Source organism: Bos indicus x Bos taurus, chromosome 24 (genome assembly GCF_003369695.1).
Source record: "Bos indicus x Bos taurus breed Angus x Brahman F1 hybrid chromosome 24, Bos_hybrid_MaternalHap_v2.0, whole genome shotgun sequence".
Taxonomy (NCBI): Eukaryota; Metazoa; Chordata; class Mammalia; order Artiodactyla; family Bovidae; genus Bos; species Bos indicus x Bos taurus.
The window spans coordinates 3,593,985-3,616,446 of NC_040099.1; the positions used below are offsets into that span (position 1 = coordinate 3,593,985).

Below are 22,462 nucleotides of genomic sequence, written 5' to 3' on the forward strand. Positions count from 1 at the left end.
TGAACTGAACTGAATATTTAAGATAACAATCACCATTAAGGTGGACACTTTAAATGCCCTCTTAAATGAAATACGCACTTCATAGTAACCTGAAGATTGAAGCAAATCCTTTCCTTCAGATTTCCGTCTGCAGATCATTTCAGATTTTAATGCCCAGGCTCCAACCTTGAGAAGCAGTCATAATCAGGCCATTCGATGTGCAAGAACCCATGATTCCATACCAATATCTGAGCTGACCATCCAGGAATTTTGCACATCCAGATTATTCATGACTCAAAAATTGAGTGAGGACAGGAATTTCCAAAGGGAGAATAAATAGCTTTGAAAGTGAACATTCGACTTAACAAATTTATAAATCAATATATTACAAACAAAATGAAGGTATTTAGGGCACTCTTTCACTCACTCAGTCACTTGTTATGTCCAGCTCCTTGCGACCCCATGAACTACAGCCTGCCAGGTGCCTCTGTCCGTGGGATTTTCTAGGCAAGAATACTGCAGTAGCCACGCCCTTCTCCAGGGAATCTTTCTGACCCAGGGATCAAACCCACATCTCCTGTACTGCAGGTGGATTCTTTACTGCTGAGTCACTGGGGAAACTACTGTCTCCTAAAGTTAACAAATCAAAACGTAACTAAATATTTGTCTTCCGTAATTTTAATGACTTGAAAGAACCAAAGGTTGAACTTGGTAAGTATAATGATTAATTGGTCAATCATTACTCAATATAAACTGAGCATAATAGCATGAGACTTGTATCAGGAAGTTATAGTTCAATATTTAAATTACACAGGTCATAAAGGACTAAAATTTTTCAAACCGTTCTTACTTTTATTATTACATATGGGTGAAGGAAAGAAAAAATATGCAGTTTAAGTTATAAAATATCTATTTTATACTTATCTACACCAGAGATGTAATGTACAGCATAGTGACTGCAATTAATAACATTTAAGGAATCTGCCTGCAATGTAGGAGACCTGGGTTCTATCCCTGGGTTGGGAAGGTCCTCTGGAGGAGGGCATGTCAACCCACTCCAGTATTCTTGCCTGGAGAATCTCCATGGACAGAGGAGCCTGGCGTGCTGCAGTCCATGGGGGTCATGAGAGTTGGACACAACTGAGCAACTAAGCATGCATATGTTTGAAACTTGCTAAAAGAGTAGACCTTAAAAGTTCTCATCCCAGGGTAAGAAAAATGGTAACTATGCATAGTGATAGATGTTGACTAGACTTACAGAGGTGATCATTTAATAACATACACATGTATTAAATCAATATGCTGTGCAATGGGAACTAATATAACATTACATGTCAATTATATCTCATTAAATTAAAAATTAAAATCCAATGGACGGAGGAGCCTGGTAGGCTGCAGTCCATGGGGTCGCTAAGAGTCGGACACGACTGAATGACTTCCCTTTCACTTTTTCCTTTCATGCATTGGAGAAGGAAATGGCAGCCCACTCCAGTGTCCTTGCCTGGAGAACCCCAGGGACGGGGGAGCCTGTTGGGCCACCGTCTATGGGGTCGCACAGAGTCAGACACGACTGAAGCGACTTAGCAGCAGCAGCAGCACGGAAAACCACTAGACCATTCAGGTTTGACCTAAATCAAATCCCTTATGATTATACAGTGGAAGTGAGAAATAGATTCAAGGGATTAGATCTGATAGACAGAGTGCCTGAAGAATTATGGACGGAGGTTCATAACACGAAACAGGAGGCAGGGATTGGACCATCCCCAAGAAAAAGAAATCCAAAAGGACAAAATGGTTGTCTGAGGAGCTGAGAAAAGAAGACAAGTGAAAGGCAAAGGAGAAAAGAAAAGATAAACCCATTTGAATGCAGAGTTCCAAAGAAGAGCAAGGAGAGATAAGAAAGCCTTCCTCAGTGATCAATGCAAAAGAAATAGAGGAAAACAATAGAATGGGAAAGACTAGAGATCTCTCCAAGAAAATTAGAGATACCAAGGGAACATTTCATGCAAAGATGGGCACAATAAAGGAGCGAAGTGGTATGGACCTAACAGAAGCAGAAGATATTAAGAAGAGGTGGCAAGAATACACAGATCTATACAAAAAGGATCTTCATGACCCAAATACCCATGATGGTGTGATCACTCACCTAGAGCCAGACATCCTGGAATGCAAAGTCAAGTGGACCTTAGGAAGCATTACTACGAACAAAGCTAGTGGAGGTGATGGAATTCCAGCTGAGCTTTTTCAAATACTAAAAGATGATGCCATGAAAGTGCTACACTCAATACGCCAGCAAATTTGGAAAACTCAGCAGTGGCCACAAACTGGAAAAGGTCAGTTTTCACTCCAATCCCAAAGAAAAGCAATGCCAAAGAATGCTCAAAATACCACACAGTTGCACTCATCTCACACGCTAGTAAAGTAATGCTCAAAATTCTTCAAGCCAGGCTTCAACAGTACATGAACCATGAACTTCCAGATGTGCAAGATGGATTTAGAAAAGGCAAAGGAAGCAGAGATCAAATTGCAACATCCATTGGATCACTGAAAAAGCAAGAGAGTTCCAGAAAAACATCTACTTCTGTTTTATTGACTATGCCAAAGCCTTTGACTGTGTGGATCACAAGAAACTGTGGAAAATTCTGAAAGAGATGGGAATACCAGATCACCTGACCTGCCTCTTGAGAAACCTATATGCAGGTCAAGAAGGAACAGTTAGAACTGGACATGGAACAACAGACTGGTTTCAAATCAGGAAAGGAGTACATCTTATTTAACTTAAATGCAGAGTATATCATGAGAACAGCTGAACTGGATGAAGCACAAGCTGGAATCAAGATTGCCAGGAGAAATATCAATAACTTCAGATATGCAGATGACACCACCCTTATGGCAGAAAGTGAAGAACTAAAGAGCCTCTTGATGAAAGTGAAAGAGGAGAGTAAAAAAGTTGGCTTAAAACTCAACATTCAGAAAACTAAGATCATGGCATCCAGTCCCATCACTTCATGGCAAATAGATGGGGAAGCAATGGAAACAATGACAGACTTTATTTTGGGGGGCTCCAAAATCACTGCAGATGGTGACTGCAACCATGAAATTAAAAGATGCTTGTGCCTTGGAAGAAAAGTTATGACCAACCTAGACAGCATATCAAAAACAGAGACATTACTTTGCCAAGAAAGTTCCATCTAATCAAAGCTATGCTTTTTCCAGTAGTCATGTATGGACGTGAGTTGAACTATAAAGAAAGCAAAGCACCGAAGAATTGAAGCTTTTGAACTGTGGTGTTGGAGAAGACTATTGAGAGTCCCTTGGACTGCAGGTAGATCCAACCAGTCCATCCTAAAGGAAATCAGTTCTGAATATTCATTGGAAGGACAGATGCTGAAGCTGAAGCTCCAATACTTTTGACCACCTGCTATGAAGAACTGACTTATTGGAAAAGACCTTGGTGCTGGGAAAGATTGAAGGCAGAAGGAAAAGGGGATGACAAAGGATGAGATGGTTGGATGGCATCACCGACTCAATGGAGATGAGTTTGAGCAAGCTCCAGGAGTTGGTGATGGACAGGGAAGCCTGGCGTGCTGCAGTCCATGGGGTCTCAAAAGTCAGACACGACTGAGTGACTAAACTTAACTGATAACTAGTCAGATCAAGTTGCAAACATTTCTGTGTGATTTAAGAGAAATAACGGCAAACTAGTTATGGATCAACTTCTAAGCAGTAGTTGGTATAAGCCTTTATTACCCTAGTTATGTAGCTTTAGGACCTCCTGACTTTAATCTGTCTGAAGGTGACATGCCTTCCTCCTAATCTTCACAGCTTTGGTGTTAAGTCTCTTCACATTCCCACCAGAATGGGTCAGACATCCAACTCTGAGTTAGCAATGGCTTTGAACTTGAACTCTTGAAGAAACTATCCTGTGGGACATACTATCGACATAGACATTGTTTATTTGAGAGCAGCTGAGTTACAATATGACATCAGTTTCAGGTGTATAGCACAGTGATCCAGTTATATGTATCCTTTTTCAGATTCTTTTCCCTTATAGGTTTTTACAAAATACCAAGCATAGTTTCCTGTGCTAGACTTTTGAATTGGTCCTTCTCTTCTCACTTTTCTGTGCAGGTCCCTCTGTGCTGTGTTTAGTTGCTCAGTCGTGTCCACCTTGTTGAGACCCCATCGACTGTAGCCTGCCAGGCTCCTCTGTCCTTGGGGATTCTCCAGTCAAGAATTCTGGACTGGATAGCCATGCCCTCCTTCAGGGGATCTTCCCAACCTAGGGATCGAACCCAGGTCTCCCGCATTGTGGGCTGATTCTTTACCATCTGAGCCACCAGGGAAGCCCAAGAATACTAGAGTGGGTAGCCTATCCCTTCTCCAGGGGATCTTCCCAACCCAGGAATCGAACTGGGGTCTCCTGCATTGCAGCCGGATTCTTTACCAGCTGAGCTACCAGGGAAGCCTGAAGTCCCTCCCGGTGACCACCTCTCATCTCCCTAGGGCAGTGCACTTTTTTCTGAGATTATCTTTGTTTGCCTAAGAAATGCTCATCGTTAGTCATAGAAATCCTAGAATTTGGAATATTTCTCCCTATTCCAAGTCAGGCAATTTAAAGACAGTGCTGGTACATGATATACTTGACGTCTTTGGGTGCGTTTTCACGAGTGGTCTATCCTAGGAGAACTGGACGAGAAGACACACCGCCCCATTCTCTCTTGTGCCAGAGCCACCGGGGAGCCGCAGACCTTCAGCAGCTCCTTTCTCACCTCTCTGTTGTGTATTTTCTGTAAAATATGCAGATTGGCCACCAAATTTAAATGAGCTCACGATTCACATGAAAGTCTTCAAAAAAAATCATACAGGTCCTTAAGCCATCTTTTCATCAGTGGACAATAAGCATATTATTAACATGTCAATATTACATTGGCTAATTAGTGAAAACAGCCAGAAATTTAAAAAAAAAAAAAAATCCTGATGTTCATGAAGCAAAGATGGACAGAAGCGGTAGCTCTCTGCTGAGGGCCAGTGGCTGGGGTTGGACAGGCTTTCTTATAAGTGATGTGGGCACAGGCATCCAGTCACGGGATGAGGCAGAAATTTCAGCTTTAGGGAGTGAGAAATATGAGAAATGGACTATTTCCTGCCATATCAGTCAACAAGTCCTCCATGATTGTAGCTATCCCCTGTGGACAGCTGGGGAGGGCATTCAGGAAGGAAGGAATACCTGCCCTCTAGCAGCCATCAGACTGCAGCCCCTCCCCTAAGGTGAGCCCCGGGGAGACTCAGGACGGGAAAACACGGGTCGCTGGCCCAGGTAGCTGAGGTGCATCTCAAAGGACTGATTTCAGACAGCCCGGACTCTTGCATCTTCCCATACACAGAAAAGTCTGAATTTTTTAACTTAGGATATCTGGTTTTCTTTAACAATATCTTGACGTCCAGACTACCTGCCCTTTCTTGCGAAATGTCCATACAACCTGGTTCTGCCCCGCGCCTCCAAGAGCAGCTGTCTCAGAGTCACTTGAAACGCTGCCTCCCCAGCTTGAAAAATTCCCTCTGAATCAAACATAGTTCTCAACTTTTAGGTTGTAAATACTTCTTTAAGTCCACAGTATTTATTCTAAGGAAATAATCAGAAATATGCATGGGAATATTGAGTGGAACATTCCTTCTGTAGTCATTTGTAACACTGAAAACTTGAAAAGAATCTAAATGCTGCTTTTCAAAATTCTAACTAGTAGAGAATTAATGAGTAAATTATAATACATCTCAGTAAGATTCAAAATGTTTGATATTTAATGAAATGGGAACATACACATTATCTACTAACAGAAAAAGCAAGTACAAAAGTATGTTGTGCATTTGTTTTGTAGAAAATTAAAAAAAGATGTTAGCACTAAAATATTAAATGATTTTTCTCTAGATGAAAACATTAGTTGATTTTTATTTCCTTCTTTATTTCATTTTTTGTGTGTGCGTTACACGTTTTCTGCAAAGGCTATGTATTACTTTTACTATAAAAGGTATGGGAAAATTATAAATGCTCTCCAAATGTTACTCTTTGGTATTTTTTAATTTTACAATTCAATGACTGGCTTTTAATGGTTTCCACCACCTTCAGGAAAAAAAAAAAGGTAACAGAAATTCTACCTTGGAAAAAAGCAGAAACCTTTATTTGTAGGCACTGGTTTCTGAAACTTCAGAAGTCATTTAGATAGGCTTTCAAATGTTTCAAAGCTTTTTGAAGATTACCAAACATAGAAATGGAGGAACATAAATCTTGGAAGTTTTTAATCCCTTCTTTCTGCAAACATGCCTCAAAGTTTGTTTCTCTTACATCAGCTACCGTCATCATTATTTTATAGGCTTTACATCTTTCAAATATCGACTAAATAACAATTAACATCCAGACCCAATCCACATTCAGAGGCATACCTCAAACTTTTCAAAAATCCACATTGAAAAGGAAAAATATTTGATTACTTACTAAACCTGAAGTTCAAGCTGCAAACACAAATGCAAAATAGGGTTATGTTTGTGTCTACACAAGGTTAGCAGGACGCCTGCCCCCACCAGGCCCGCCAGCCTCCTACAGGGGGATCTGTGGCCAGCTCATGCCAGACCCTCAGAGCCATTTGCCCTCGGGCTCCGGAAGCAGCAGCCTGTTCCCCTGGGAGAAAGGGGGGCTCCCCTGAGAGAGCGCAGTGTCACCTCTGGAGTGCGTTCGGGGACACACAAGACCAGAGGAAGAAGGCCAGGGTGCGTCTCTTCAAACACTGATGAAGGAAGCAGAAACCTGTATAAGTAAATCCTCACACAAAAGGCAGCCAACTGGTCCTCCGGATGTTTCCACCTGTATTCACAGGAATCAAGTTTCTGTATTACTAGTAGAGGACACTTCACACTTAACCAACATCACTGCAATTTACTATTCAGACCCAACAGAAGATAGAGCCGGCCTGCTTTGCATCTGGATCTGGGGCTGCAGTGGCAGGAACTGGAAGAAGGCTCATCTGCTCCGTGCGGCTGCTAGAGACCACAGACCCTCCCCGGGGGCCCGTTCTCCCCAGGGGGCAGTTCACAGAGCACAGGAAGGGGGTGATTAAGAGCACAGCCCCGGGGGCAGAGCCTTGTGGACTCAGGCCCAAGTTCTGTCAATCGTGGGCCCCATGACCCTGGGTGAGTGTCCACTGAGTCCAGCACAGGATCCTCACCCACAGAGAAGGTGGAGTAACAGACTGGAGGCCCGGTGGTCTCTCCCCAAACACCCCCTCCCCTCGTCGTCATGCTCCGGAGCAACCTGACCAAGGAAGGCCGGTCCCAAATCCTGGATGAGGGAGAGCAGAGCATTTTATTAAAATTGTACCTTTTTTGAGAGATTTTTTTTTTTTACGTGAATCATTTTTAAAGTCTGTTGAATTTGTTACAATTTTGCTTTTTATATTTTGGTTTTTTTGGCCAGGAGAGGCATGTGAGATCTCAGCTCCCCAACCAGGAATCGAACCAGTACCCCCAGCATTGAAAGGCGAAGTCTTAGCCACTGGACCGCCAGGAAAGTCTCAATTAAAAGTGTGGAAACCAGCCTTTCCTCTTTGGAACAATGCAGAACCAATTTCAAGGCCCCCAGGGTCTGCTGTTAGAACAAGATCTGCCATTAGGTCCCCAGATACACCAAAGGATGACTGTAAACATTTCAAAACAGGGGGAGAGGATTCTCCCAAGAAGCACCTCGGTCCCTCGATGTACAAATCGGCTGTCGCTCAATGACTATACTCTGGAATCCAGTGGCACCCAGTGGAGTTAAAAATTTTAATTATCGTTAAAAAAAAGAGTACTTATCATTTGAATAAGCGTTTTAGCACACACATCATGAAACGATGGTTCTGAATAGAATTTCTGTTGGTCGACTGCATAAGCAAATACCTCTCGTTGCTGGAATAACGTCTCAGAGGCAGAATAATGACGACATGACAATCTATGTAAATCAAGAACTGCATGTGGGTTTATTTTACATTTGAGAAAACAGTGGATTTAATTGTGTGAACCAAAATGTACTGTACAATATTAATGATAGAACATCAAAATGTATAATTAATAGTGCATCGCTTGCTTTGTCTTCATTTATTTATTTTCGTCTGATATACATGCATCTGGAAAGACGCAGGTGCCAGTAAAATTTCTCTATTTAAATCAAGCTGCAGGAACTAAATTTTATTCAAAAATTGTGGTTTTACATTATATACACAGAAATTTAATATAAAATGACAATATAAAAAGTTAAAAGAGAAAGCATACAGCCAGAAGGTACAAAGAAAGTTGAATAGATTAAAATGGTACGATATGTAACATATAGGAGTTTTTAAGCTGATGCTGGCAATTTACAAGGAAAGGACACCAACATTTGCCCCATTTTTTTTTCATTTACCAATGCAGCACGCTTATAGAAAGGTCAGCTTGTACCAAAGCTTACATTTGTAAATAACTATAAACCGCAGTATTTTACAGGAAAAAAGAAATAGCATTTTTACACATTTTTAAATAATAACTTGCATACTTTTTTTTTTTTTTTTGCCAAAAATGGCATTTTTCAGCATCCAGAGGGTTTGGGCATAGTGGCAACTGGGGTGTTTGCTGTTTTTTGTTGTTAGTTTTTGTTTTGTTTTCTGTTTTAAACGTATGACGTTGTGGCTTCCTAACCCCCACGTCCTAGACAACTTTCTGCTCTCCAACAGCTGCATGCATGCTTCCTTCACAAACCAGTTCTGCATATAAAAGCTCGTTTTTTAATTATTAAATAAGTTTTGTGTCTGACACAGCTTTTGATCTGAATGAAATGCCTTTAAGCCTTTTTATTTTCTTTTTTTTTTTTTTTTTTTTTGAGTGAAAGGCACAGAAATGCGATTGCAGTCCTCACAGGGTTAAATCTGACACTAGGAGGTTCTCTGACCTTTACTGTCATGGCAGCTTTGTAATTTTAGGACGACGTCTATCTCTGTTATTTGTGTCTTTCTTTCCTGCTAAGTAAGTGTCTCCGAGGAGTGTGCCCCACTATCTCCTACAAAAGAGAGCTGAACATCGAGAACAGATGTTGAAAATAAAGGTCAGACTCTGACTCACGGAAAAAGAAAAGGAACATGCACGATCAGACGAAGAGCATATAAATATAACTACAAAATATGTGTAAGAAAAACCAAGGTCCAGACAGGCGGTCAGCAACCGAGGGCAGGCTGATTTCGGAGGCTCAGGCCGGGCCTAGTGCGGTACGACGTTAGTGCAATGCGCCTTGGGCGCGGGCCCGGGGCTACTGTTTCTCCAGCTCGGTCACGTAGATCAGGTGGTCCTCGGGGGACTTGCCGTGGGTCTTGCTGAGGTGCAGTTTGACTGCATGCTTGCTCGCGAAAGTCCGGTTGCACAGCTTGCACTGGAATGTGGAGCCCAGCTCGTCCTCGGCAGCCCCCGAAGGGCCCAAGGCTTTGCTCGCCAGGACTTTGGAAACATTCTGCTGTTCTTGAATCTGGTTTAGGGGCAACTTGGAGAGATCCTTCAAGCTGAAGCCTAAGTGTGTCTCTAGGTGATTGATGTACGTGGAAGCAGTTCTGAACTGAGAGGCACAATCGTTGCAAAAGAAAACAGGATGCCCTGTGTCCAGGTTCTTCAGGAACTTGGTCCCCCCTGTCCTCCGCAGCTGATACTTGACGTTGGCCAGCCAGTGGCTGATGGTGGTCATGGACAGCCCGGTGAACTTGGAGATATGGACCCGCTCCTGGGGGCCAAGGTCCGACATGATGTACTTCCCCTCCGCCGTCTCGCGCAGGCTTGAGGCGAACTGGGCCTGCAGGATGAGCAGGTGCTGCGGGTTCCAGTTGGACTGCCGCCCCTTCCGCTTGTGGACGGGTGACAGCTCGTCCAGCGCCTCCTCGAAGCTGCTGCCATCAGCGTCCGACTTCTCAGACACGGTAGAGGGTGTGGAGGACTTGGGCGTCAGCCGGCCTGTGAGGTTCTTCACCATGTCCGAGATGTCCATGAGTGCGCTCTCCCGGAGCGGCGAGGACACGCCATCAGAGGCGCCGGGCACCAGGGGCTTGCTCTTGGACTTGGTCAGGTCGATGGGCTGGTCGCTGTTCTCGTAGAAGTAGCGGTCAGCGGCGCCGGGCGGCTTGGCGGGAGGGGCAGGGTAGGCCGGCTTGTCCAGCATGCTGGTGCTGATCTTGTAGAGCATGGCCAGCGGGTCCAGTGAGGGGCTCACGGGCCTGGACACCTTGCCCAGGTGGGTGTTCATGATGGACTGCAGGGCGCTCAGCGGGTTGATGAAGGAGGGCTCAGGTGAGTGGTCAGTGATGATGGCCAGGTTGTTACAGCCATTGGTCACTTTGGCCTTGAGGGGCTCCGTGCCGTTTGGGGTGTGGGCGTCCCCTGTGCCCTCCTTCTTGGCCTTTCCCCCGTCGGCCTCGGGGCCCTTCTTGGGCTGGGGCTTGCTGCTGCCCCCCAGCTCATCGGCCCTGGGGAAGTCCTTATTCTCCTTGGCCGCTGGGGACGCGGCCTTGGCCGGCGAGCCCTTCTCCTTCTCTGCCGGCCTCTCCTCCTTCTTCACGCTGACCTTGCCCGTGACCTTCTCTACCAGCTCCTCCATGGCCGACACGTTGCTCTTGTGGGGCGGCGGCGTGAGGCTCCCCGGGGAGTGCAGGAGTGCGCCGTGCTCAGCGGACAGTGGCTTCACGCCGCCGGCGAAGGACGGCTGCATCTGCACGCTCTGCACTGCCGGCGGTGGCTTCACGGTGCCCGGCAGCTGGTAGGCGGCGTGGATGCTCGGGTAGCCACCCCACGAAGGTGCGCCATTCTGGGCTTTGCTGATGGCCGTGGAGACCGTGTTCTCCAGGGACTTGAGGATGTCCACGCCGCCCTTGGCGCTGTCATCCAGGTCTTCCTCGCGGAGGTACTGGTAGAGAGCGGTGGGCTCGAACTTCTCGCCCGTGTCCTCGCCCTCCTCCTTGATCTTCTTGTCCACCTCCCCCGCCACCAGGGCCGCCTTGTCCTTCTCGGGCTCCTTTTTCTCCTCCGCGATGGTGGGGCCAGCCGGAGAGTCAGGCTGCTTCTTGACATGGGCAGTGGTGGCTGCGGCAGGGAGCCGGGTGTGTGTGGTCGGCGGCAGGGGGATGGACTGGATCTTCTCCTCCACCACGGGGTCCAGCACCAGCTGCTTCCCCTTCTTGGAGGCGGAGGTGGTCACCTTCAGGAAGTGCCCAGTGACCATCATGTGGGCGGTGAGCTGCTGCAGGGTGTCGTGGGAGCTGCCGCACTCCATGCACTTGAGGATCTGGGCCTTGCGGGCCTCGAACTGCCAGGTGTAGCTGGCCCCGTTCTGGTAGCCGTAGCGGTTGTTGGGTGTCACGTAGGGGTTGGCCGTCTTCTGCTCCTTGGCCGCCTCACTCAGTGCTGCCTCGGCTGCCGCCGCTCCGGCCGGCTCAGGGGAGCCGGGGGCCGCCAGCTCGTGCAACGCCCGCTTTTTGGTGGAGGGGACCAGCTTGGTGAGGGCTGGCACGGGCTCCTTGAGAGGCACTTTCTGGTAATGCTTCGTCTTGATCATGTGCACGCTGAGGTCCTGCAGGGACTCGAACGAGTGCCCGCAGTACATGCACTTGAGCACCTTCTGCGCGTCCTCCTTGCCCTCCATCTCCATCAGCGAGCGCTTCCGGGGCTTGGACCACCGCTTGGTCTTCTCCGAGTCCTTGTCCCTGTTGTCGTCGCGGTAGTGCCCCGTCTCGTTCATGTGCACCGTCAGCTCCACCAGCGTGTCGTAGGCGGCGCTGCAGTCCTTGCAGCGGAACTTGCTGGCGCCCGTGAACACCGAGCCATAGAGCTTGTTGTTCTGGCGGTAGAGCTGCACGGTGCTGAAGAGGCTGGGCTCTGGCAGCAGGCCGTACGACGACGTCTGCTGCAGCGTCTTGGCCAGGGCGGCCTGGTGCCAGTCGTAGCCCGAGCCGCCGCTGGCGCCCGAGCCTGAGCTGGGGGTGCTCGCCGTGGTGCCCGTGGCCCCCGCGGTGCTGGTTGGGGGCGTGGGGGCGGGGGTGGAGCCCTCCTTCTGGGCCGCATCGCTGGTGCTCGTGGTCGAGGCTGACTTCTTCAAGTCCAGGGCCAAGCTGGACCAGCAGGACTCGGAGAAGAGGTTTGCGTATACGGCCTTGATCTGGGCCAAACTGTCCTGGGGGTAGGAGACGCCTTCCGCGCCCTGGCGCTCCTCCTTCTCCTCCTTGGAGGAGGAGCTTTTGAAGTGGGCGGGCTGGTCGCTGTGTTCGCTGAAGGGCGAGCCGTAGCCCGCGTCCTGGTTGGTCGCGGTGCTGATGGGGGAGTTCTGGTAGCTCTGGGCCTCCTTGATCTCCGCCTCCTCGCTGCACGCGAAGTCGGCCTCCTGAACATCCCCGGGCAGCCCATCCTCCTCCACGCTCCCCTCGTCTATCACTGCTGCTTTCAGTTCTTCCTCAGGAACATAAGCTAGGAGAGAGCAAGGAAACACAGTGAGTGCGGACGGCACCCCGAAGACGCGGCCTCCCCAGCGCTCACGCCATCTTTAAAAAGTCGTTTCTCAGCCAAGGATACAAGGCCGCCCCCACTTTATACACCGACCCGCCGCAGCGCCACGGTGGAAACAGGTTTCCACCAAGGCAAGCCCCCAAACCCCGCCTAAGTGAACACATTTCAACGGAAGGGCAGCGTCTGCCCTCTTCTTAGAGATGTCGGTCTGGCCATCATAGCTGGATGGGAAGACAAGGGGGGAAAGTGACAAGGTGGGCAGCCGAGGGGCCCCTGCTCCTCCGCCTGTAGACTCTTCCCTCTGTAAGCAACGGGGTCCCTCATGAGCCTCCCCATGGGGGGACCTGGTTGTCAACTTTTAGGGAAAGATACCCCAGGGACAGGATTCTATGGTGTCCATAAATAAAAACTCGCTTCAATGGTAAGTGATAAAAATACTCTAGTCTCTACTAAAAAAAGGAGGAAGCAACATAGCACCACCAGCCCCTGCCTGGATGGAGCAGAAGTCAGAGAGCCCCGGATATACTAAGCAGCATTGCTCACAAGAGCTGAAAGGTGGAAACAACCCTCGTGTCCACTGATGGTTGAATGGGTGAACGAAGTGTGGTTTACACACACGATGGGATATTATTCAGCCTTTAAAAGTAAGGAGAGTCTGATGCATGCTTCAGTGTGGACTAAATCAGGGGCACTGTGCTCAGTGTAACAACCTTAGGTTTCATCACTGGGTCATGTCCAGCTTTTTTGCAACCTTGTGTACTGTGGACCGCCAGGCTCCTCTATCCATGGGATTTCCCAGGCAAGAATACTGGAGTGGGTTGCCATTTCCTTCTCCAGGAGATCTTCCCGACCCAGGGATCGAACCCACATCTCCTGCATTGCAGGCAGATTCTTTACCACTGAGCCACCTGGGAAGCCGTTAAGCCAGCAACAAAAGACAAATACTTAGGAGTCTCCTTACAGGAGACACCTAGAGTAGTGAGGTCTGCTCACAGAGACAGAAAGAGAACAGTGGTTTCCAGGGTCGGGGGACAGGGAGAAATGGAAAGCTAGCTATTACACTGCTATATTTAAGATGGATAACCAACAAGGACCTACTGTATAGCACAGGGAACTCTGCTCAGTGTTATGTGGTAGCCTGGATGGTAGGGGAGTTTCCGAGGGAGAGGACACATGTATATGTATGGCTGAGACCCTTTGCGGTCCACCTGGAACTATCACAACATTGTTACTCAGCTATACTCCAGTACAAAATAAAAAGTTTAAAAGAGGGGGAAAAAAAGAAGTTGGTGTTTAATGGGTTGAGTTTCAACGTGGGAAGATGGAAAGATCTGGAGATGGATGCTGGGTTTGGCTGCATAACAATGTAAACTTACTTAATACCACTGAGCCATGCCCATAAAATGGTTAAAATAGTAACTTCGAACTTATGAATATTTTCACACAATAAAAAACTTTTTAACCTAACAATGCCTATAGTAGGTGCTACGATGGCCTGCTACGGGCCAAGCTGCACAGAGGGTGACTTCTCAGGGTGAAAGCAGAGTTTCCCAGAAGCTCGGGCTGCTGACAGCTGTCCGGGGAATGAGAGGGATAGAGGGCATATAAACGCCTGGATGGAACCCGGCTGTTTACTGCAGAACATTTCAGATCCTTCACCATGTGACAGGTCTTGTCAGTTCCCAAGGGGACATAATCCCCTGCACCGCTTAACTGACCTGACCAGCGTGCTTTTACTTCTTTCTCTTTTCTTTCTTTCTTCTTTGTGTGTGTGTGTGTGGAAACAACTAGTGTTCCGTCAACTACCTGGGAAATTTAGGGTTAAGATATTTCCAGAAAGGCCCTATTAAAATGCACTGATATGACCTGAGAGGGTGTCTCATTAAGTAGAATCACTCATTATCACATTATCAGAGCCGGACCCCGAGGGAATGTGGCAGGCAGCACCGCGTTTTCAGGGACAGTGATGGAGAGACAGAGAAGGAGGCTGCTGCCCAGAGGCTGGACATGGGGCAGGAGGGAGCCACACGGGAGCGTCCACGCCCGCCCACCAAGGGCTCTGCACACGGATGCACACACGGTGGACACGCACGCTCCGCCGGGCCTTTCAGCTCCCTGCCTGACCTCTGCTTCTCCGCGGGGCCGCCCTGCGCCCGGGCAGCAGCATGACCAGGCAAGCACGTGCACAGCTGCTTCCCAGATGACGGCAGTCCCGCCTCAGTCCACTAACGGCTCAGGGAACCACAGCCTGTGGGGCCTGCTCTGAGAGCGTGAAAAATAATCGACAGGGTGAGCCCGCAGGGTTACACAGGCGTCCACACCTGCACAGCGGCCTGCCTGAGGCCGTGGGCCCCTGCAGACTGACCGTGAACTTGACCGCTTTCTCCTTTCCCCAAGACCACTACAGGTTTAGGACGGTCCAGGGTCCCTAGCGCCCACGGCTGGGGTCCTCAGGCAGAAGACCGAAGCTCTGGTCACACCCACCGCCTGCAGGCTCCCTGGCCCTGGCCTGGACACCAGGCCCATCTCTGAGGATTCCTACGGGGACACTTGAGGCTTCGGGCATCCTGGGCAGAGCCCTCTGAAGACAGAGGCACCAGGTCCCCGGGGTGTTGGCCGGACTCCCAGCAGCCCCCCACAGTGCGCCTTCTGAGCCACACTCTGGGGTCACCTAGAAGGTGATCACCTAGTGGGGAGGCCGCCCACTAGACCCAGATGGTCCACTTTCATGAAAAGAAGATCCACACCAGCGACTGACTGAAGGGAAGCCTTTGACTGGGCGCGTTTGGCTCAGCCGGGGAGCCCGGCGCTGTGCTGGCGCCCTGCCCAGCGCTGCACCGCTTGCGGGCTGCTGCCCCCTCAACGGATGGCCACAGGCTCCATCACCCGCCCACAGCAGGAACCGTTGGGGGTGTGGAGTGAGCAGACCACTTTCCTTTTCCTCTGGAAACACAGACGGGGGCTCCCTCTACCTCCAGGGGGTATTCAGCACCCACCGGTCATGCATGTCCGTGTCCCAGCAGAGCGGGTGTCCTCAGAGCCTGGCGCGTCCCGGCCTGTCCTCCCTGCCCCCAGTACTGACCCATCTGCACCCAGGAGCCCCAGGTTGAGCTCAAACGCCTCTCACTCCACCCTCTCCAGCCCCAGGGCAACAGTCACTGCTGGAACCACGGAAAGCAAACCCTGGCCTCCTAAGGGGCACTGGTTTCTGCCATTCCATCCTTGGACACCAGTCCCCCATTTTCCAGGGCGTGGGGAGGTGGGGGACACCTAACACGCCTGCCTTCTGGGGCTCATCTCTCAGGAGAAACACAAGCAGAGCTGGGGAGCTCTAGGGAGACTTGGGGTGCAGCCTGGGGCCTGCCAGCATCCCCCTACCGGGCTGAGCATGCCCAGCTCCCTGACACCCCACAGGGACACAGTTCCCCCTGCTCCCCGGCCCAGTCATACTCCTGGGAGCTGACTGTGCTCTCTAGGATCAGGGCGCAGCTCCCTGAATCCACCCTGCTTGTCCCCCTGCCGGTCCCTCTGTGGCCTCTTTACGGCTGACCTTGACTTCTTCCCTGACTCCTCCAGGGCACGCCCATGACCACCAGATCTATGTCACTGTGAAGCCCCTCCAGAGGGGCCCTCGGGTTCTCCTGCCCCATTGGGGAAGGCTGGGCTCCGTGAAGCCCTCCTGAGCGATGTCTGAGCCCACGTGGTGTCGGGCACACAGAAGGAGCTCCAGCTCAAATGTGGGTGTCCCACGGGCACCCCCAGTCAACTACAGACTTATGGCTTCCCCTGCCCCTCCAGCCCCGCCCCCCAATACGGGTGTCCCATGGGTACCCCCAGTCAACTACAGACTCATGGCTTCCCCTGCCCCTCCAGCCCCGCCCCCCCCAACACGGGTGTCCCATGGGCACCCCCAGTCAACTACAGACTCATGGCTTCCCCTGCCCCTCCAGCCCCGCCCCCCCAACACGGGTGTCCCATGGGCACCCCCAGTCAACTACAGACTCATGGCTTCCCCTGCCCCTCCAGCCCCACCTCCCAACACAGGTGTCCCACAGGCACCCCCAGTCAACTACAGACAGACACATGGCTTCCCCTGCCCCTCCAGACCTAGAGAGGCTGCCCCAATAAAAGCTTACTTCCTCTTCCTGAGTTAGGAGTCTCCTAGCTCAGCAGTTGAACCACTCCACACAAGTTGTCCACACCTGAAAAGCGAGTTATCCTCAGCGCCTCCTGTCCTGCAGCCCTGTACCCGACGTGGCCTCTGCCCGAATGTGGACCCCCCAGGCCCGTCACCAGACACAGACAGTGCAGCAGCCTCCCAGCTGGCCTCTTCCCTCTTGCCTGGCCACACTCCTCCTCCGTGACCCTGGAGCTAAGATCTTTGTTACAAGCCCAGGAGTAGCACAGGGCGTGCAGACCCCTCCCTCCACTACGTGTCAGCCCCTGAGCACCCCGGTCCCGGGGTCACCACCCCCAACCTCTGCTTCTCTGCCTGGGGATGACGCTCCTCCTCAACGCGAGGCTCTGATGTCACCTCCTTCACGAGGCTGCTTAATCCCCTCCTGGGATTCATTCCCTGCGGAATTAAGAGATGTTTACCTGTCTGTCCTCATCATCAAACTGTGAACTCGCTCGTTTAATTAAAACTGCTGGGCACCCCTGCCCACCTCCCTGGGCTGGGCATTTTCATTTTTCACCTTATTTTAACCCTCACAACCCTACAAGGCAGTGTCCCTGATAAGCCCATTTTACAGATAAGGAAATGGAGTCTCAAGAAGTTGACCGACTTCCCCCAGGTCACACAGGAGACAGATGAGGGGCTCAGGACTCAGAGGCGGTTCACCTGACTCCCAGCCCGAGACCCTTCCACTCACCATCTCAGGACCCAGTTACTATCCTTTGTTGTGTTAGCACCTCAGTGCCGAAAACACTTGGAGTAAACGCTTGTGAATGAAGTAGTGACCCCAAGTAATTCTGTATCCCTGGTGGCTCAGTGGTAAAGAATCTGCCTGCAATGCGGGAGACCCTGGTTCAATCCCTGGGTTGAGAAGATCCCCTGGAGAAGGGAAGGACTACCCACTCCAGTATTCTTGCCTGGGAAATCCCATGGACAGAGGAGCCTGGCGAGCTTTGGTCCACGGGTTCACAAAGAGTCGGACATGACTAAGTGACATACACTCCCACTTTCTAATTCTGTATCAGTATTTAGGACACTTCTTATGTGCCCTTCATGCTGTTATGAATGAGAGAATCTCAACGAAAAAAGAGTAAGAGGAGAGAAATATTTAAATGTTGATACCCTTTGGCCCAATAATTTTACTTTAGGAAGCACAGCCTCAGAAGGTGATATAAAATACAGAGGGTTCATGCACAAAGACGGAGAAGGCAATGGCACCCCACTCCAGTACTCTTGCCTGGAAAATCCCATGGAGGGAGGAGCCTGGTGGGCTGCAGTCCATGGGGTTGCTGGGAGTCGGACACGACTGAGCAACTTCACTTTCATGCACTGGAGAAGGAAATGGCAACCCACTCCCGTGTTCTTGCCTGGAGAATCCCAGGGACAGGGGAGCCTGGTGGGCTGCCGTCCATGGGGTCGCACAGAGTCGGACACTAAGCGACTTAGCAGCAGCAGCAGCAGCATGCACAAAGATGTCCTTTACGGTATTATTTCATATGAAATTTGCCATTGTCTAAATCTTCAACAATAATCAGTAGTTGGGTGATGTTTTGCTTATACCTATGATGCAACATTGAAAACTATGTTTTAATGACAAGGAGAGATTCACTAAACGGAAAAAGCAGAAGACAAACCTATTCACAGCACAATGGAAAAATCCTCTTAGAAAATATTGATAGTTTTTTTTTCTAGATAATGAATATATGAGTTTGTTGACTGAAATGGCTTTTAGTAAATAGCTCTGTTTTCAAAATCTTCAGTGTTTTCAATTCAACACACACGAATTAGCCGTTTCACACCATTTCTGGAATAAAATAGCTGGAAACAGCCACCAGCCAGACCCTGGGAATTAGGGATCCGGAGAAGGACAGGGCCCAGCCTGGGGGCGGGAATCCGGAAAGGGCTTTGTTCATTGTGACTTTTATTTTTTCATGTTAAAAGGTAAGAAGCGGGGAGAACAACGGAGGGGTGCAGGTGGTATTGGGGTTCCTGCAGCAGGATCTTGGGGGCGCTGAGAGTCTGCCTGTGCATCTGCCGTCTGTCTGCTTCCCGCCCCACTCCTGCTCCCCCACCGCCCCCAGCGGGGTCTCCACACAGCCTTCCCTGGGGAGGGGGCTGCGGGTCCCACTGACAGGTGAGGAGTTGGCAGGGCCTCTCCTGAGGCCCTCAGTCCCCAGGCTCAGTGGCCACAAGGCTCCATCACTCCATCTTCCGCCAACATGGTCCCTGTCCATTTCTAGACTCCCAGGATTCCTACTTTATCACACACTCCTCCACTGTATTTATCCCGGTAAGCTCATATTCTTTGGCTATTTCCCTGTTCTACCATGTATTATAAATTAACTTTTCAACTCTAATTTACAAGGGACGCAAGGAAATACAGACCCAGGGGGCAGCTGGGGGCAGGGGGCGTCGGTCCTAGGTCCTCACACTGGACGCCCTTCTGACCGGCTCCTCCCTGGATGCACGGGCCCGGCAGCATCAGCTTTGGAAAGACGTGCACGCACCTCCCAAGCAACCCTCGCCTCCTCGCTTTTCACACCCCACCCTTTCTAGGAGTCCTCGGACCAAGCAGCAGTCAGTGTCATCCTACCCCATGGTGCTTGTGGTCACATGAACACACGGACGATGAGCTGGCCACAGATGCCAAGGGTTTCAAGGGATTCTTTGAAAGCAGTGCCTAAGCCTCTCTCTCCACCCACCCCCCAACAACCGCCCCTACCTTCCAAAACTAGGCTCGAACCAGGAACCTCAGAAGGATCCAGAAACGAATGGGTTTCGCTTGAGAATTTGGGCCTGGGGCAGATGGACAAGGGTTGTGCAGGTCTGCAGACTGGACCCCAGGGTGTCTGGAACAAGACCACAGGGCTTCAGTAGCAGGCGGGACGGAGTCCTTTGCTTTCGTCATGTTGGCAGCAGGGAGGAAGGGGCCACACAGACACCCCCACCACCACATCTGTCCCACCCAGCAAGTGCAAGAGTGACCCCAAGTGCACAGGGGCTGCGGGTGGCGTTCACCTGCCCACGCCCGTCGGGTCCAGGCTGCGGGGCCACCGTTATGGTTCCGGGTTGAAGGACAGACCCCCATCATCATCTGAGGACAGACTTACAGAAGGGACAGACTGACCCATGCGCTCCACTCACAGATTCCATCCTCGGGGCCTCCGTCTCCCCAGCGCTGGGGCTGCAGGAAGGATGCGTAGGAACGTTAGACACACTGCCCTCATCACCAAGCTCCACTCTGAGCTCATCCAGCCCTGCGATGGGACCCTTAAGAGGAGCCAGGAAGTGCCCACGACAGGCATCTTCTCATCCCAGGAAAAGCAGGCCCATGGCTGGCCTCTGTTGCTGTGTAGACGTGAGGTTTGGGCAGCAGATTATTCAGGAAGTGCCCTCCACTGCCCTCCTGCAGACTTTCTGATCACAGCCGCCCAGAGGAAGGTGGGGGCCCGGAGAGGGTGCACACACAGAGAAGCTCCTGGTTTGGCTCTTCCCCAGGCCTGAGGGGGCAGGCGGGGGAATACACGACCAGAATCGGGTTAGGGAACTTTGTTTATCCGAGCTCTCTTTTCCTCATTAGCACACATAATTGAGAGCTGGCTGTGAACGAGGGAAAGGGAAATTCAAAAGTGACAACTGTGAAACCCAGGCCTTGGCTCTCTGCTTGGGCTCCGGCTCACAGCAAAGACCGAACGTGGCTATTGTATTGCCACCTGGTGAAACTATACAATCAGACCAAATTACATGTTTATCTACATCAAACTAGGTTTTAGACTGGCAAACGTGATACCCATGAACAGATGGCTGTTATATCAAAATATATTTACTCCAAGGGGCCAATTCACAAAAGGGGCTTACGCACACCTCCGTGATAAATGCACAGCTCCAACTCATTGTAAAATCTCGCAGAACACATTTTTCTTCCAAATTTATCACTGATCACTTCTGAAGTAACTTCACCTGTGTTACAAAGACAGCCGGTAATTCTGACGAAAGTCAGAAGACACTGGGAAATAGAAAATGCAGAGAAAGGAGATAAGGGGTCAGAACCCCTTCCTTGCTTCTTTGAAAGAACATTAAATACAAGTGGGATGGATGTTAATTTACAAACCTCAGTTCTGATTTTTTCACAGGAAGGTTGACAATCTGTCAAGCAAATCTGAAAGGCCGCTTTCGCTCTGATGTGGAAGAAGTGAAACTTTTTCTGTCACTTTGGCCAATTTTAGGGGTCTGGCTCCAATGGCTCATGTACAGGTTTGCTAAACCACCTGACTGATAATGAGGATTTCTTTGCGTAAAACCGGACAGAGGTCCTGCTTTAGAATTGTGGAGTCTGTAAATAAAATGGCCTATGGGTTTTACCCAATTCTAATTAGAAATCCACAGGTGACTCCCTTAAAATAAGTATAACATGTCCCCTTTCTCCCTGGCCTGGAATTAATTCAAGGTAAGTGGGAAACAAACAGCCTCATTTCAGGGCGCCCCTCCCAGCAAGCACATCAGATATGACTCTCGTGTCTGGACTTTGCTGCAGTTACAACAATGTCACTCAGCAAGTGACAAAGCACAAATCAGAGCTTAAGTCTCAATTAAAAAGACTGAAAACCTTCTCTGATTTTCAGCAGTGTTAGGAGGAAAAAGAAAAGAAAAACAAATTATGAGAATGTTGAAAAATTAAAAGAGAAGTTGAATGAAAAGAATAACAGAAGATAAATAACTCCCGTATGAACCCAGGAAAGCACACAGCTATTTGACTACTAACGGACTGTGTGTTAATATACAAGGCAAATGTTTTCTTGATCCACGTTGAAAAGCCAGCCATCTCTAAGACATGTACTACCACTGCCAAGCATGGGGAAATCGATGTTTTCAGTTACTGCCTCTCCTTTTGGGGCAGGATAAAGACCACGTTAGGACAGTCTGATAAGTCTGGGTCCACAAACCCAGCATTAGCCAAGTAGGTCTGAAACCAGGTCCCGACCTAGATTTTCTACCACCTGAAATGAGAAATGACTTTCATCAGAGAGAGTAAGATTCACCCTGATGGATGACATTCAGAAATCTGGAGAGGAGACTTGGGCATGAAACAGCTCTTCAAGTGGCTTAAACGAGAATAAAGAAATGTAACTCATACTCCGAACCCCATGCAGGACTTACATCTCAGACACGAATCTCCACATTCACATCCAGCAGCTTATTCTCATAAATACACAGGAAAAGACAGGAAATGTCAGGTCTCCGTGGACTGGGGTGTGGGTGTGAGCAGTGCAGGGTACACCCCTGAAGGTCTCAATGACACACCTACTGTTAACACGAAGTTAGGAGAATTTTTGTCTTTATATTACAGTCGATATAAATTATGTGCCAAAGTGATAGATGGAGAACAAGCCTGCCCTACATAATTACTGCTGCACTTGGCTGGACGCTTAACACAAGGTCAGATGCACCTGACTTTCTTGAAATCCCCTTAATAACAATAATGGCGTCTGAATCAGTTACATCCACACTATCGTATCAGAAAATATCATTCTCTTATCATAATTGGGTTTCCCTAGTGGCTCAGCGGTGAAGAATCTGCCTGCAATGCAGGAGCTGCAGGAGACACAAGTTCGATCCCTAGGTCGGGAAGATCCCCTGGAGGAGGGCATGGCAACCCACTCCAGTGTTCTTGCCTGGAGAGTCCCGTGGACAGAGGCGCCTGGTGGGCTACAGTCCATGGGGTCTCAAAGAGTCGGCCAAACATGCATCATAATAATTGGGTTTATTCTTACT

General features: G+C 49.7%; 1 protein-coding gene across 1 annotated transcript in view; it reads right to left on the minus strand.

Annotated features, from left to right (window-relative positions):
* Positions 1–7,965: 7,965 nt before the first annotated feature.
* Positions 7,966–22,462, minus strand: part of TSHZ1 (teashirt zinc finger homeobox 1) — a 79,593-nt gene continuing 65,096 nt past the window's right edge. The window contains exon 2 of the mRNA XM_027526112.1: positions 7,966–12,474. Within this exon, the coding sequence (XP_027381913.1) occupies positions 9,287–12,474 (3,188 nt within the window). The 3' untranslated portion in view covers positions 7,966–9,286. The remainder of the gene's footprint in view (positions 12,475–22,462) is intronic.